Consider the following 16,980-nt stretch of genomic DNA (forward strand, 5'->3'; position numbering starts at 1 on the left):
CACTTGTCTAAAATTGGACACCCTGGTGAGTCTGCCTACTGCAGCCCTTCCTCCCCCTCGCCTGCCTCCCTCTCCCTCAGCAGGGTAACCCACCGGGCAAATATAAACCTGTGTGTGATTCAATAATTAAAAGACAGGGATTATTCTCATTTAGGGGACGCACGGCTCTCTAGATGTTGGTTGCCATGGATTTCTCTCAAAAGCTTTTTTTGTATAATGGCACACCCACTTCTGATGTCATTGTTAGAGGAGGGGGAGAAGATGGAGTTGAGAGAGAGAGAGAGGGCAGAGGGAGGAGAGGAAGGAGGGAGGGATGGAGGGGAGGCAGCCTGTTGCTCATGATCATCAAACAACCTCCCGTACTCCACACGCATAGTGCCTGTGTTTGGATGGAGCAGGCGCTGAAAACACATTTCAGTTTTTTCTTCATGTGCATTCTTCTCTGTGCCTTCTGCAAAACTAACAGCTGCTCGGGAACTGAATCTGGAGCACAGTGAGTATTTGTATTTCTATCTTACAATACGTAGGCCTATATTGTACATTAAGACGCACACTCTAAGTGACACTTTGAGAGTTTGTCACATGCTGCGCAGCGTTTGTTTCCACAGAAGGAAGTTGGAAATGACAGGGCATTTTCTGCTGATGTCCTAAGGGTTGATATGAGAGAAATGGTTTGTTTATCATGTCTTTACTTAGTGCGTGTTACAGTAGATAACCACCTTCATGTCTATGGTTTTGTTTCCACTTAAAAACAAATCTGATCTATGCAAGCATGCAGTGCTTCTTACTCTGACAGTAAGAAGTGACCACTTTGGATTAAAAGTGGTATTACTTTAGTATTTAAACCTATCTTCAACATGTCACTAACATACATTTCTACGTAACATTAAGCTGTCTTTGGCTCTTTTTCTGCTGTAACAATGTACATTTCCCCTCTGTGGGACTAATAAAGGTATTCTGATTCTGATACGACAGTTATTTGCGGATGAATACCCTTACTCTACCATGGTAACAAGACGCTTCATTATGATCTGTCAACATTTACCGATATTTCATCGGAGAAAAGGTCCACTGCTGCAAAGACACATTTTCGCAACTATTCATTAATGCGGAGTTTAAACTAGCTGCAACTTAAAACAAAAATGTAAAAAGCACAGTTACTTTTCAATCTAAGAGCCACTTTAAGTCCTCAAACAGTGATTCAGTGCTGATGTTATGTTTCCGTAAGTGGTCATTTTCAGTACAGCACATGGTCTCTCTTTGAAGATTATGCCCCATAATGTGATTATAGTTCCACAACGCAAATGGCTCTTTCACTTTGGATCGGTGATATATGATACGTGATACTACATCATTCTCTCTCCCCCTCCAGGTAATTGTGACTGTAATGAGATTAACTAATGACTTTTTCCCGTTCTATCAGCGACCGGTCTGATTCTCCCCCACAAAGAAAGGGGCGGGAAACTAATTATAATCTGCTATTCCCAGGTGTCTCGAGGGAACCTGAGATACATATCATGAAGTGTCATTAAAACGGATCGAAGAGTCACCGTCACCAGCAACTCTATTTCCCAGGAGGAAAGCTACACACACATACCTTTGCTCAAGGCTCAGTCAACACCAATCGAGGGATGGGTGTGCTTTGAAAATGTAAGTAGGATCAAGTTTTCTTCGATTTGTCCGCATTCACAGGGTTTGCAAAAAATGTCCTCTCTCAACTGTGCTAAGGGTTTCATTTGACATGGTATTTTGTTTTCTGATTTTAAACACTATCATCTGCCATATCATGTGAAGACAAGACATGACTTCAATGGCCATTTGGAACAAAAGATCAGAAGCATTAAACAAAACATATGGCTCTCATTTCCTGTATGAGACATCCCTTCATCCCTATCATCAAACATCCCAACTTCTGTCACAGCGTTCTGCCAAGACATTGAGGCTGCATATTTGATGCATATTGTGTGTCCTTGGGCAAGACACTTCACCTGAACTTGCTCCTGTGGGTATTGTCCACAGTATCTGACCATTGCATGTATCATATATGTGTAATGTGTGTATATGTAAAGCGCTTTGAGTCATTGATAAAGCGCTATAATAAATGTAAGGAATTATTATTATTATTATTATTAATTAATTATTATTATATTTGATGCATATTTTGACGAGATTTCTTATCACTTTTTATCAATCCACTCCAAATTACAACTGTCACTTGCAGCTTTTCTCATATGGCATGGACTGTCATTTTCTGTGTCTAGAAGTCTATACTTTTCTGCACTCAACATCAACACTTCACGCATCAAGTGGACTCTTCATTCTTTCCAGCCATCAAACAAAGCCAGATTGTAACTCCTGTGTGGTTATTGGTCTGTTTCCATTATTCCATCTCATCAACTAAAGCACTTCGTCATTGTCAGTCTAATGGTGTGAAGAGTTTTCCATCCCCTGTCTTTGATCGGTCAGTGCCTGTATGTTTCTGTCACCTCATCCCGCAGAGATGTGCACTGAGTACCGCTGCAGAAAGCCTTTGAAACACTCGACCCAAAGTGACAGACAGTCTTCACAGTGATGAGGTGCCTGCACTCGCCCCGGCCTCAGCGCCACTTTTGTGATCAGCCTGTGAAAAATACATTCTATACATGATTTCAGCTCTGCAGAAAAAAAGAGCGTCAGAAGTGAAAATACACACAGACAATGCAGAGAACTTAATGTTATGCAATCTTTATATAATCAGCACATATGGTGAGTGTCCAATCATCCACTCAGGCAGGACACATTTAAATAAACCGGGAATAGTCGGTAAAGGTGGAAAGGGGATGGTGAGATGTTTTCTAGGTTTATTACATATAGTCAACAATAATTATTATGGTAGAGTTTGCTGGGGTTAGGAGGAGCAGTGCTGAGGCATAATGTGGAGCAGTGATGCAGATATGTTGGGATTTGCCCGGATGGCTCAGACTTTAGGGGGGATCTGTTGGGGTAGAATTCAACTGTCCACAGGAAATGACAGAGGTGTGATGCTTCTCATTTGCTCTTTGTTACGGAGACATTTATTTCAAAAGTTTGTCCTTTTTTAAGCATTTAAGGGGCCCTATTATGCTTTTTTCCTTTAGTGTGTTATATAGGTTTTAGTGCATGTAAATGGTCTGCAAAGGCTCAATTCCCAAAGTTCCCTCCCAAGTTTACCCCCCCCCCCCCCCTTGCCTGAAACGCCTCAATTGTAGTCCTTTGTTTACTTCAAAAACTTGACCTCACTCTGTAACACCTGTGCTGCTATTGGTTAGCGCTCCAACACACGTGTATAATATGGTTAGCTAAGGGGCGGGACTTCTCTAAACATTACATTACATTACATTACATTTAGCTGACGCTTTTATCCAAAGCGACTTACAATAAGTACATTCGACCAGGAAGACACAACCTTGAAGAAAACAGAATCATATAAGTACATCAGGTTTCATAGAGCCAAACATTTCAAGTGCTACTCAACTGGCTTTAGGTAAGCCAGTCCTTTATTAGTATAAAAGTGCTTCGTTAATCGTTCTAACGCTCGAAGTGGAGTCGAAAGAGATGAGTTTTCAGTTTGCGCCGGAAGATGTGCAAGCTATCTGCCGTCCTGATGTCAATGGGGAGCTCATTCCACCATCTTGGAGCCAGGATAGCAAACCCACGTGTTTTCGCCGATGGGAACTTGGGTCCCCCTCGCAGCGAGGGCGCAACGAGTCGTTTGGCTGATGCAGAGCGTAGTGCACGCGCTGGGGTGTACGGTTTAACCATGTCCTGGATGTAGGAAGGGCCAGATCCATTCGCAGCATGGTAAGCAAGTACCAGTGTCTTGAAGTGGATTCTAGCAGTTACCGGAAGCCAGTGAAGGGAGCGGATTGACCAATCTCAACAGAGCTGGCCAGCTCACCAATCAGAGCAGACTGGGCTCTGGTTTCAGACAGAGGGTGAAAAGAGGTGCAGTATGAGGAAAATAAAGACCTTATCAGAGCGTATGTTACATGTTACAGTAGGAGCACAACATATAAATATTAATCTGGAAATAAGCATAACAGGATCAATAAGATCATGCAGATATTTCAAGAAAAGGATAGCTGTTTTAGATGCACTGCACTTTTTAAGCACATGTGTGGGTTGAAGTTGAAATGGTTAAGAACACAAAATAAACATATTCATGCTAACATTGCTCATTATTTACATTTTGTTTGATATCCACAGCGTACTTCTCTGCCCCTCAGAAACGGAGAGCAGCGCAGTGTGGTGGACCACATAGAGTTAGGGAGACATTTACTGCCCCGGAGCGGTTTCTTCTTCCAGGGATTTCAGCATGCATTAATGTCGCCCACTAACAACACCACAAAAATACATTTATGTTTACAACTATTCCTGCTGGAATTACTGTAAGAAAATGGCTTTTGCCATAAAACAGCTTCGGGCAGGCCTGACCTTTTCTAGGTTCCTGAGGGAGAGAGAGAATGAGACAGAGAGGGGGCAACGTCTCTGTGGTTTCAAGTCCATTTCTGCTAAAACCATCCTCTAATAGTCCATTAGTGAACAGTGAGTTGTTAAGGGAACAGAAGGAGAAATGTTGTTAAAGTATATAAAGGGACATCGTGTGATCTGAATGGTCATTTAGCCTGCAGAGTACTGAAGCATCTCAGTAAAGAGCGTTCTTCTACAATCATGCGTTACTGCTATGTTCATTGAATATGGTTCTTAGGTTGTGTACACGGAAATTAAGACGGCGCTCTAACAAGCTGTCACCGGAAGGCTAACAGCTGGCAAATATGCTTCACTGTAATTGTGAGTCTCTGAGGTTCAGACTTTTCCTCTGAAATACTGATCAGCCGCTTAATTACCATGTGTTTGTGTTTCACAGACTGAATCGAGTTGAATTGCAAATCCTCCATTCAGAGAGAGATTGGAAAAATCTGTCCAATTCTGACTCTTTGCAAATTACACATCCCATGTAAATAGCAATGATTATTAATAAATGAACTATTCATTCTATATGCCACACTATAACAAAAAGCTAATATCCATATACTGTATATTTCTGCTGGAGCTGCTTCCTCTGAGACCGACTCTGGATAAGCGGTTGACGACGGATGGCTTATATCCATCTTGAATCCTAAATTATAACAATCCTTACTGATTCTACAAATTGCTCTGCAGACCAACAGCTTCAAAAGGCCTCAAAAATATTTGAAGCATCAACCTTGCAGTGCTCGGTATCATTATAGGGCTCATTAAATTAATTTCAATGAGTATTGGCGGTAGTGAAGCTCTCCAAAGACTCTCGAGGAGTGCACTGTGGGAAATGCATACTCAATGCAGTACGGCAACAGAGACTCGCAACCCTGTGAGTCACCAGGCAATCTGGAGAACATGCCCTGTGGCTTAGCTGTGATAACGCTGGCACAGAGAGAGGCCAGACCTTTGCCGATCTGGAGGGGGAGAACAGCCCTCGCTGTCTTTGCACTGCTTCATCTCTCCTTCCCAGATAGACTGCATCCCCCAGAGGAGACATCTGAGGCACAACAGAGCAGAGAAAAAACAACATGTTGAAAAAAATGCTCCTGCGACTGTACAGAGAGGCAAAAGCACAGTCGGTTTGAAGGCAAAGTGAGAAATCAAACAGCCTCAAGGGGTTAAGTGTGATTTAATCTAGACGGAGAGCAGGGGAGGCTTGAGCACATGAGCATTGGTGATGCATTGTGGGCGTTTCGATAACCTCCGCTGCATGCAGGAAGAATGTGAGAATCTACGGATTTGTAGCAGCAAAAAGGAGGGATTTTACACTGTTTGGATAAAAGATTTTCATGCTTGTGTTTTGGTTGTGATGGACAATTGTTGATTTGATGGACAATAACTGAACTCAAAATAGAATGTGCAGGTGTAAGGGTTTCCAAAAGAGACATATTCCTATCTAATAATGTCCAAAATCAGTTTGGGAGAGAAGATCTTGGGGTAGATTGCTTTAATTTCATGGGTGGAAAACGATGCTGACTGTAATCAGCGCTCACTGAGGCTGACAGTGCAGGTGCCTAATAAGCATTCAGTGACACATCCATGTACCGTTTTAGAAAGCGAGGCCTCCTTCCTGACCGAGAATAGGTGGTGCTGCAAATCAAGGCAGTGACATTTTAATTCCTGACTTGCTAACCGGCCTCCCCCTAAATTACTGTAATTGATTAAATTAGTTTGGACACAGGCCACAAGGTCCTCACTGCACTGGTGACAAACCCCCACAGTAAACATGTTCTCCTTCCTTCTCTCTCCTATTTTTAGATGTATTTACGATGTCTATCTCTTTTTTTTTCAAAAACATTGCAATGCCAAGAACAAACTATGAAAATATTGGTGAGTCAGAACACACCTTTTAGTGTATTAGAAAACCACACAATACAATAGATTTAAAGGGGCCCCACTATGCTCATCCTCAGGTTCTTATTTTCTACATCTACTGATACATGTCTCCATACTTTAATGTTCAAAAAGCTCTTTATTTGTCTCATACTGCCTCTGAAACCAGAGCCCAGTCTGCTCTGATTGGTTAGCTGGCCGGCTCTGTTGTGATTGGTCAACCGCTTAGAGATGTCCCGCCCCTTACCCTATCACGTACAATGTGTTGGAGTGCTAGCCAATAGAAGCGAGAGTGATTTAAACTTTAACGGACATGTTGACCGGCGGGAAAAAAATCGAACGGAAACTCTGCTGCACGGTCCCCTCGTCCCTTGGAAGAGGCGGAGAGGTGGGTGTTTTTCATCTGCTGGTGGACTACCGGAGAGATATACAACAGCAGGAGCAAACGCTTGCCTCGGGTAGGGAGAAAAAGAGCCAGAGCGTCCAACGCGGAGAATAAACAGAAGGGCAACCATGGCAACCATGGAAGTCTTCTTCGCTGCTTTTGTGGCAGGAGTACAGCGCCACTTACAGGCCCGGCATATGTACTACAGCGTCTCCAGCGCTTTCGAGCGGTCTCCTGTGAACGGACACGTTTCTGGTGCCTATTGCGTGTGGACGGAAGACTTTTTTGATATCGATTTCAGTCCGTTTGCGTTATCGTCCTCGTGTGGCTCCAGCCTAAAACAGACCCTCCTTATAGGAAGACATCAAAGGTTATTGACATTTCAATCATCATCATGTGAGGCCAGATGGTTTGCCTCATGGCACAACACTGTATGCTAAAACTCACACCCCACAAAGAACAATGGGATACACAGATAACCCCCAATCGTAAACTCCTTCCACTCATCCTCTCTTCCTGTAGTGTCATAAAACCCCCTTGCGAAGACATCTGTTATCACACATTTCCACGTATCAGCAGTTACATTACATTAGGATTACACTCTATTAAACTTTAATACCATATTTCATATTTGCCATAACACACAGGAAAGGAAATGCTCCAATGAGCATAATAGGGCCTCTTTAATGCTGGAAATACTCTGGAAATATCTACATGATTGTGAGTCAGAACACACCTAAACCAACACCTTTTAGTGTTTTTGAAAGCCGCCCAATGCAACAGAATTATAATACGTAACCAGACATTTTAGTGTTTAATTATAGCTTCCTCTGTGTCTGCACAAAACCGTTACATCAGTGAATTATCCAACAACAGTCAGGAGAACATCAGACACATTGTTTATCTCCAGGCTGCAGTGGGTAACAGCTGTTCGTGCAGACTGTAGGGACGAATAGTTTTCCCTGGTTGCCTGATGTACTTAGATCAGTGATCATGTGTAATTGCGCATAACTGACATGTTCATAGTGCTAAGATAATGGCACTTGGCATGTTTGTTTTTCTAATAAGATTGGGGGTTGTAGGTATTGAAGCTTAACTCAATTCAAGTCTGCGCACCCATGGGAGTGATATGTCTTAATTTTGTTTGGAGCACACCATCCTTGTTTTGACTCAACATTTGAAAACTATTTACAACCCTCTTGTTGACACTTAGTGATGTAATCTTTAGGACATGTTGGGAAATATGCTTGATAGCCTTCCTGACAAAAGTGACATGAGCAGTTAAATGGGCCCACATCTCTCATCAAACTACTTGTGTATGTCAAACCTTTCCTTCCACTTTTTGTCCATATAAACCAGTACATGGAGGCCTGTAGACTTCATTTTAGAAAAGGCTAAACTAGTTAGGTTATTTGTTTAAAAGAGGCCAAATTACGCTTTTTGGGGGTTTCCCTATCCTGTAGTGTGTTATAAAGGTTTTTCTGCATGTAAAGGGTCTACAAAGGCTAAAATCCCAAAGTTCCCTCCAGAGGAATTTTCACAAAATACAAATATGAACCTGTAAATGAGCATAAAAGAGCCGCTTTAAAAATCATCCTTTAGTTCCCATGGATCAGCACTGAATTTCCAGATCTATAATAATGTTTGTGTTATGATTGCACATCTTATTATTGTATAATTGTACCTTAAATCTGGCTTGATATGTGTTGTTAAGCCATTGAATAACCTTTGTTTACAATAAACACAGAAAGTTTTAATCACAGGAATAAGTTTAGTTTACCGCCATCACAATCTGTATGCAGTGATTTAATGCAAATGAAAGCCGAACTTACTACCTAAAAAGCTTTTACAGTGATATAGTATTACTATATTAATATGATAATATTGTTCCCCATAACAAATTGGACATGCTCTTTGTGGTGTAATATTTCAAGCAGGTTTCGTGTTTTCATTACATTTCTCCAGTGCGTGGGTTATGCAGAAATTGCATACACATTTCTTCATAAAATGACAAGTGGCTATTAGTATTAAAATGACAACAATCTAAGTGCCTTCTTCTGCAATAATGTGGGTTTGTGCAGTCTCGGCTTAAAGGTCCCATGGCATGGCCATTTCTACTGATCATAATTCCATTGTTGAGGCATAGCCTACTAAAATATTAGTATTCAGTGTTGGAGCCCCTGCACAATAAGTGTGGCTTGATATTGAGTAAGAAAAAGGTTTATAAACGCTGTGAGAATCGGTCTGCGGAGAGCATTACCAACCAGGGAGCTCTATGCAAGTCAATGGGGACTCCCTGTTAGTTGAACATGTACGCTAAATGTCCTGGTGTGTGAGGAGCTCCACGGATTGGTCCATTTTGGTTCCCGGAAGAAACAAATGGAAAAAGAGAAATTTCCAACGAGGCGTTCCGGGGCAGCATAGACAGGTCTTTTCTGTGTTAGAGTTTTACTCGCTACAGGGTGTACTTTGAGGGTTTGTGACTCTGCAGACCGTTAACATGCAGAAAAACCTTCATAACACACAAGGGGATGGGTGATAACCAGAAAAGCATGACACGGACCTTTAAAGGGTAACCACTGTAGATGTTTTAATGGTGTGATATTGAAGAAAACAGTGTCGGTATGACTCCAACATGAAGGGGAACGCCATCTATATTTAGATTTCCAATATGTTATTTCCAGCGCATGGCAAAGTTCAATCCATATTTGTGAACATGAGCTACTCTCTATCAATGCCAGAAAATGGAATGTCTAAAAGTATGAAGTCTGGAGCTGTTTGCCTAGAGAAAATGAATGGGAAACCACCAAGTTTTCTTTTCATACACAAATGTGCTTTATGCTATTGTATTGATCTCTGTTTGAAACCAAAAATAAACTATTATACTCATAACATTCCCTTGGTAGCTTGTATGGATCAAATTCATCCATACAGTTTTTCACAATCAATTTAATTCTCTAAGGACAATTCTCTGTTTGAATACTATTGTAGTACTTGGTTATTTAAAATGTTTGACTTATAGTGCTCTAGTTTTTAGATTTGGGAGAGAGATGTTTATGTTAGCCTGCAGTTTTTGTAATGTTTTAGACCGTAAGAATAACAGTGTGACTGTTGTACTTATTTATTTAATACAGACAAGAGACACAAAGGACACACCAGTGTTGATGAGATGCTGGTACCAACTAATAAAATAGCAATAACAGTAAAACAATCATAAAAAACAAGGATAAAAGTCAACAGGGTCCCTTCAAGTAATATTTCAGATAAATAAGTTGACAGTCCAATCCTTGTTTGTTTTTTTAAATGAGGCATGGTTTCCATTTAACTCCCACTGTCAAGTTGAGTTTAGGTAGACCACATCAAATCTGCTTCACTGTTTTTTATATTACTTTATGTGTAATCTGTTCCTTCTCTGTTTCCTGTGAAGGTGTGATGGTGTCAGATTGAGCCCCGGGATGTGAGTGGACCAGTAAACATGACCCTGTTGGCGGGCGATGGCTCCGACTACGACTATAGTGCCCTGAGCTGCGCCTCCGATTCCTCCTTCAACTGCCCTCCCCTTCACGAGGAGGAGGCCATAAAGGGAGCTTTCTACAAGAGGGCGAAGAAAGCCCCTGACCTCGGCTCCATCCACGAGGAAACTCTCCTGTCCAGCGCCCGAAAGCTCTACGCCATCATCAATGTGGGAGGCCTGCGCTACCAGCTGCCCTGGACCACGCTGGAGGACTTCCCCCTGTCCCGCCTGGGCCAGCTCCACCTCTGCAGCAGCTTCGACGAGATCATGTGCATCTGTGACGACTACGACGTCACTCACAATGAGTTCTTCTTCGACCGCAACCCCTGTGCCTTCAGGACCATCCTGACCTTCCTGCGGGCCGGGAAGCTGCGTTCCCTCAGGGAGATGTGCGCCCTTTCCTTCAGGGAGGAGCTGCTGTACTGGGGGGTTCCTGAGGAGAGCCTGGAGTGGTGCTGCAGGAGGCGTCTGCTGCAGCGACTGGAGGAGGTGGAGGCCATGGAGAGGGCGGAGGAGGAGGAGGAGCTCCTGGAGGACATGATGGAGACGGACAGTGGACACATGGAGCATGCAGCAGAGACCAGAGTCAACAGGTGCATGAGCCAACTCAGAGACATGGTGGAGAGGCCGCACTCAGGCCTGCCGGGGAAGATCTTCGCCTGTTTGTCCGTTCTGTTTGTCACCATCACTGCCGTCAACCTGTCCATCAGCACCATGCCCGCCATGAGGGAAGAGGAGGAGGCGGTGAGTAAGAGAATCACATCTACCTAGTGGTGTCACATGTTTAAAGGTCACCTATTGTGCAAAATCCACTTCTTCATGTCTCTTCTACATAAACATGTGTCCCCTCTGTGGAAAGAGATTCTGAAAGGTTCAGGAGAAAATATTCTCTCTCTTTTTGTCCTGATCCATTTCTATAAAAACCTGTCTGAAAATGAGCTGATCAGATTTTGGCCACTTTATGATGTCATAACGATGTTTTGTCTTGTGTAACCATTAGCCAATCACCAACCAAGGTAACCCCCCCCCACCTTATCACCTGAATCTCCTCCTAGAGCACCATTGTGTTCTTTGTAACCAGATATCTCTCAGAGGGGCGTGGGGAGGGGCTCCTTATTTTCATCTAAAGTAACAGACAGAGAATCAGCACTTTGGAAACAGAGCTGAAACAGAGGGGATTATGGGTAATGCTGCAATGATCTGTTGCACTTCAGAGACATGTTCTGTATATATCTGATACCTATAATATATTGATGAAAAACAGTATAATAGGGGACCTTTATCATTTATAATTTGGGGATAGATCAAACAAATCAATCAATCAAAATACTTTATTAATCCCAGGAGAAATGAGCTTTCCTGACACTTAAACCATATATAAAAAATAATGTGGTCCTCTGCTCGGAGGTTCGGACACACACACCCGCCTCAAATGCTTCCATTGGTCTCCTTTGTTTACTTCAGTAACAAAGTGACATCACTATGTAATTATTGCACTTCTATTGGCTATTACTTCAACATAGGCTAAGGGGCCGGACATCTCTAAGCGGTTGACCAATCAAGGAAGTTGGGTCAAACTTTGTAATATGATTAATCTGTGTAAATGTTTACGAGCGTCACATTAAAACCCCTTCATTTTAAATATCACGAAAAGTGTTTTCACATCAGTTAGGAAAACAATAAATGGAGACAGGACTCAACACAACTCCATTGTCTGTTGAGGATTTGTCTTTCAGGCATGAAAATAAATATTTGAACCCCATGCTGTGTTGGGATTGGCTTTGTCTGAGCTGTATTCAGAAGCTTAACTGAGGTTAATTGATGTGTAATTTTGAAAAGCAGTCATTAGAGAATCCTAATGATGGCATGTCCCAGCTGTCATGTCATTTAAAAAACCCTCGCAGCGAGAAAAGGGCGACTGCTGAGAGAGCAGGTTGTTCTGCCAGATTAGAGACAAATATTGAAAGAGCGTGCTTTTATTATTATGTTTCATTCCTAACCATAATTAGCACATAGCTGCATCAAAGGAAAATGGAATATTAGAGCCACACACATTTGATGAATTTATTCATTTAGATACTTTTGTAGAAAAAGCTCCTCTGGATGGAAGTGCAGAGCTGCCACCACTTTACTTTCTATTTCAAAAACATGTTTTAGTGGTTTTCAAATGTTCCACTTTCACTCCTTGTCAGGGAATCAAGTGTCGGTACTGCATGTGTGGTATAGTGTCAGTGGGCGGAAGGCAACACCAAATCTCAACGGTTTTTATTTGAGAGTTACTCCTAGCCACATTTCCTGATGCTGACTCAACATTAACATCCAGTAGGCCTGGTTTTACTGTTGTAGTGGGACTCTCTAAGTTTCATTTGGTCATAGGGCTTCTTTGGCTGCAATGCATTAACCAATAGAAGTGCAAGTGTTACATACAGTCAGTGGCGTTTTTATATGTACCAAAGTGGTGGGGCACAAACAACTTAGATGTGTATATAAGCTTCTGGTGCTTTTTTAAACACGTAAACAAATAGCTGTAGGCTATCCATGGTTCCGATAGAGAGAGAGAGGGGGGAGGCAAACACAAGACACTCATCACAGAGGTCACAATATAAATCGATCCAGCAGAGCAATAACACAGAAGATCAACAAAAGATTTTTACAGTACACGTTCATTTTAACAGCAGAGAGAGGGGCTTGCCCCACATCGCTCAACACGGCTCAATAGGCACACTGTAGACACTAATTAGAAGAACGCAGACTAAAACAGCAATGTACAGACGAATCAGATGACTAAGCATGATCTTAAAATATATTTTAACATGTATTTTTTTGCATATTTTGGGAATTATTATTTGCATTACTCACTGCTGACAATAGGTGGCGCTGCACCTTCCCCTTATGACGAGTCGCCACTGCGTACAGTAGTGATGTCATTATGTTACAGAAGTAAACAAAGGAGTCCAATGGAGGCGTTTCAGGTCCTTTGCGGACTATTTATATACACAAAAACCAGATATAATATAACACACTACAGGAAAGGGGAAACTCAAAAATGCATAATTGGGCTCATTTAATTTAACCTGCCTTGATTAGTATTCACACTTTAGCATTATCAATATGCAGTGGCGAACCGTCAGGGCCTTCAAGGTATTCAGAGAATACCCTGGAACACTCAGATAAAACAAACAACAAATCGATTTAATTATATAAATAAAATTTAATAAAATGTAATAAAAATGAATAAATGAGAATCGTATCTGTGTTGTTGATCTGTAATATTACAGTGTTACGTTGATTTGTTTGTCCTTCTCGGACCATGCACTACGCATTTCAGTGGGTTTGTGTTAGAAAAGAAAGCAACCAATCAGATCTTGTTCTGGGTCTCTGGGTAGAATATCCTTCAACCAAGGTATTCTACATCCTTGATAGAATGCCCTGGCCGTTGCACTGAATGAGAGCGTTTGGACTGACAGTTTGATCAACCAATCATATATTGATTTGTAGCCAATGGGCGTATTCTTTCAGAGTTTCCCTCGGTTCCAGGGTATTCTAGAAGGCCCGCTAGTTAACTGGCTCGAGACAGAGGATCTAGAATGCGACGAAGCAATTCATGCAGTTTTATTGTTTTTAACGTTGAAATGACAAGTGCAACAGGTGAAGATGAAGTTGTTGCGGAATTGTTGTGAGTACCCTTTTCAAGACGACAATTCAGTGAGAAGACGGACATTATAATGCCGCGGAGGGGGGCGGGGCGACGGGTCCAGTTGTGATAGACACGGTTCGCCACTGTCAATATGTTTTATTTGGCCTTTTTAATTAATAGTGCCAGTAATCACGTTCTAACAGCTCCTCTAATGTTTCGCAGCCAGACGGCAAAGTGTTGCATTCAAAGTGTGAGAACAGGTTTCCTGCCGTTATCAGGTGCTTGTACAAATCCACTCAAACCATGTCCTCCTCTGTGGGAGTTTCATAATCATGTTTTACCTCGATGTGCTCTGTACTTAAATATCTCAATGCCATTCTGTACTTTCTTTGAAATGCTTGGAAAATGTTCTGCCACATTTGAACAAGCATCGTTAGTCAGAAAAAAGGCAAAACTTTTAAGAAAGCTTAATCATAATTCATGAAAAATAACTGTTATGAGCATGAGGTCAAATGATCTATGTTTTTATGGCAAACCTGATATATTTAATCAAATGTACCAACTGAATACATTTAGCTAGAGAGAGCTGCTAAGGGGGAAAAACATGTATCGATTCTGTTCTTTGATTTATAAAAGGATTTACTTGAATAACAATTTTTTGAAGTGTAGGATCATTTTGAGCCTTTCAACATACACATTTTAACCCATATCCTTGGTGGGGAGACAGTACAGTATGAGCTTGTTCTCATTATCAACCACTTCCAATCATTGCATGATGAATTACATTGTTGTTGTGAAAAAAGAGAGCTAGGCAGTAAAGCAGGTTTTTTATCAGTTTCATATTTGATTACAATAGCAATGAAATAATCAGGAACCATATGTATTCTTTATTTTTACTAAACTGTGCCTTGTATGTTATTTTTGTTGAACATATTTGCCATGTATCCACTACAAGGACATGCCATAATACATATACAAATAATCAGTATTCAGAAATGGCTGGTTAGGAAGATGATTCACTTTGTGTGAAAGTGCTCATTGCTCCTGTGTTTCACAGAGCGGTGGTTCCCTCTAGTGACTGCAGCCTCCACTCACACATCCTGATCCTCACCATGCTCTCTCCACTGTCTCTCTCCACCAGGGAAAATGTTCCCAGATGTGCTACAACATCTTTATTGTGGAGACGGTGTGCGTGGCATGGTTCTCGCTGGAGTTCACCTTGCGCTTCATCCAGGACCGCAGCAAGCTGGTGTTCCTCCGGCACCCCCTGAACCTGATCGACGTGGTGGCCATCCTGCCCTACTACATCACCCTGGTGGTGGACAGCACCTCCAAAGGGGAGAAGAAGCTGGGCTCTGGGAACAGCTACCTGGACAAAGTGGGCTTGGTGCTGCGCGTCCTGAGGGCGCTGCGCATCCTGTACGTGATGCGGCTGGCGCGCCACTCTCTGGGCCTGCAGACTCTGGGGCTGACGGCCCGGCGCTGCACCCGGGAGTTTGGACTGCTGCTGCTCTTCCTGTGTGTGGCCATCGCACTGTACTCCCCCTTACTGTACTTGATTGAGAATGAAATGGCCGCAACGCAGGAGTTCACCAGCATCCCTGCGACCTACTGGTGGGCCGTCATCACCATGACCACAGTGGGGTACGGGGACATGGTGCCACGGAGCATCCCGGGACAGGTGGTGGCTCTGAGCAGCATCCTGAGCGGGATCCTCCTCATGGCGTTCCCCGTCACCTCCATCTTCCACACCTTCTCCAGGTCCTACGTGGAGCTGAAGCAGGAGCAGCAGAGGGTTCTGCAGCGGAGGACTCACTTCCTGCTGAGGGGCCGCATGGCCGGCCTCGGCAGCAACCGCTCCTTAGAGAATGACATGATGTTTCCTATAAGGTCGTCTGACAGGCACGACTGATTGAACAATTTAAACGTTGACTTTAATGTTACATGTCAACAGATTGCACATAATAGTATTAGGTTAGTTGAACACAATAATATTAAGTTTAAATTACAAATATTAAGTTCAAATATTAGGTTCAACTTAATATTATTGCTTTCAACTGACCTAATACAATTATGTGTAATCTGTTGATCTTTTAAATGTATTCAAATTCAACGTTTATATTTTCTGTGGATGGACAGGGAAGGACATACAACTGGGATTGGGATAGGAGAAGTCTGAGAAAGAGGAAAACAGAAGTGGGTAGAAAGGAATATAGATAGAAGGGAGGAAGGAGCAGTCTTTATAAACAAGATCCATAAAGGAAAAGGGTCATTTTTCTTCCTAATGCAGACATGCTGTGTAGCAGTGTACTTTTGGAGAGGATTGGAGTATTAAATAAATGTTTCTATCAAAAAATCTTCTAACATGGCCACATAATATCAAATAACAGTCCAATTTACAGAATAATAATAATACATTTTATTTGAGGGCGACTCTCACGACACCCACGCACAGCCTACAATAATAAACAACACTATACAACACTATAAACAGAAAAAACATTATAAACAGTACAGCATTTAAGAATACCATTGACTTATAGTGTCACAACAGTCCTATTTTGAAATGCATTGTAAATCAGACATGTGAAATATATATTTGAGATATAAAAGATAAGGTTTGGCTCACGTATGATCCAACAACATAGTGATGTTTTAATCTCTGATGTCTCCAGACGTTTCAATGGATTTAGTGGATTTGTTGATGTCATGTTCTCCTGGGAGTTCACCAGTGTCACGTAAAGGAAGATGCTTTCTGCTTCTGTTAAGTCCCAAAGGTTAAATACTCAAATGTGACCCCTTAATCCACTGATTATTTTCTGAATGACTGTGTAAACTCTGAGAATGTGTTATATAATGTTCTATATATTGCCCCGTCTGGCACTGCCAGCATCCACATATTAATTATGATGTATTAATTGTAACATTTCTCGGCTCACGAAGTTCCATATGCAGTTCTTAAAAAAGGTTTGGACATTGAAGATAGCATTGTCGTGCTTGTAATTACTGCAGTTGCTGTCCATAGCTGTTTATAATAATGACTTTGCTCCTTAAAGTGGATTTAAATGGAAA

General features: G+C 42.0%; 1 protein-coding gene across 4 annotated transcripts; it reads left to right on the plus strand.

The window, feature by feature from the left end:
* The first annotated feature begins 325 nt into the window (after positions 1 to 325).
* Positions 326 to 16,980, plus strand: kcng1 (potassium voltage-gated channel, subfamily G, member 1). Of its 4 annotated transcripts, XM_034202528.1 has the most exons (4): positions 326 to 493; positions 1,489 to 1,650; positions 10,185 to 11,015; positions 15,050 to 16,980. In XM_034202528.1, the coding sequence occupies exons 3-4, from the start codon at positions 10,233 to 10,235 to the stop codon at positions 15,818 to 15,820; spliced, it is 1,554 nt and encodes a 517-aa protein (XP_034058419.1). In that variant the 5' UTR covers positions 326 to 493; positions 1,489 to 1,650; positions 10,185 to 10,232; the 3' UTR covers positions 15,821 to 16,980. The 4 variants fall into 4 exon arrangements, with proteins under 4 accessions (XP_034058419.1, XP_034058421.1, XP_034058420.1 ...); XM_034202530.1 differs by lacking the exon at positions 1,489 to 1,650 and having other exon boundaries at positions 337 to 493; XM_034202529.1 differs by lacking the exons at positions 326 to 493; positions 1,489 to 1,650 and adding an exon at positions 2,204 to 2,576.

This window comes from Gymnodraco acuticeps, unplaced genomic scaffold (assembly GCF_902827175.1).
Source record: "Gymnodraco acuticeps unplaced genomic scaffold, fGymAcu1.1, whole genome shotgun sequence".
Classification (NCBI taxonomy): domain Eukaryota; kingdom Metazoa; phylum Chordata; class Actinopteri; order Perciformes; family Bathydraconidae; genus Gymnodraco; species Gymnodraco acuticeps.

What these genes read in the sequence shown, in the direction of transcription:
- kcng1 (XM_034202528.1), top strand. Translation starts at nt 10,233, where the DNA reads ATGACCCTGTTGGCGGGCGATGGCTCCGACTACGACTATAGTGCCCTG. An exon ending in TGAGGGAAGAGGAGGAGGCG is followed by an intron (nt 11,016 to 15,049) that starts GTGAGTAAGAGA and finishes TCTCTCCACCAG; the next exon opens with GGAAAATGTTCCCAGATGTG.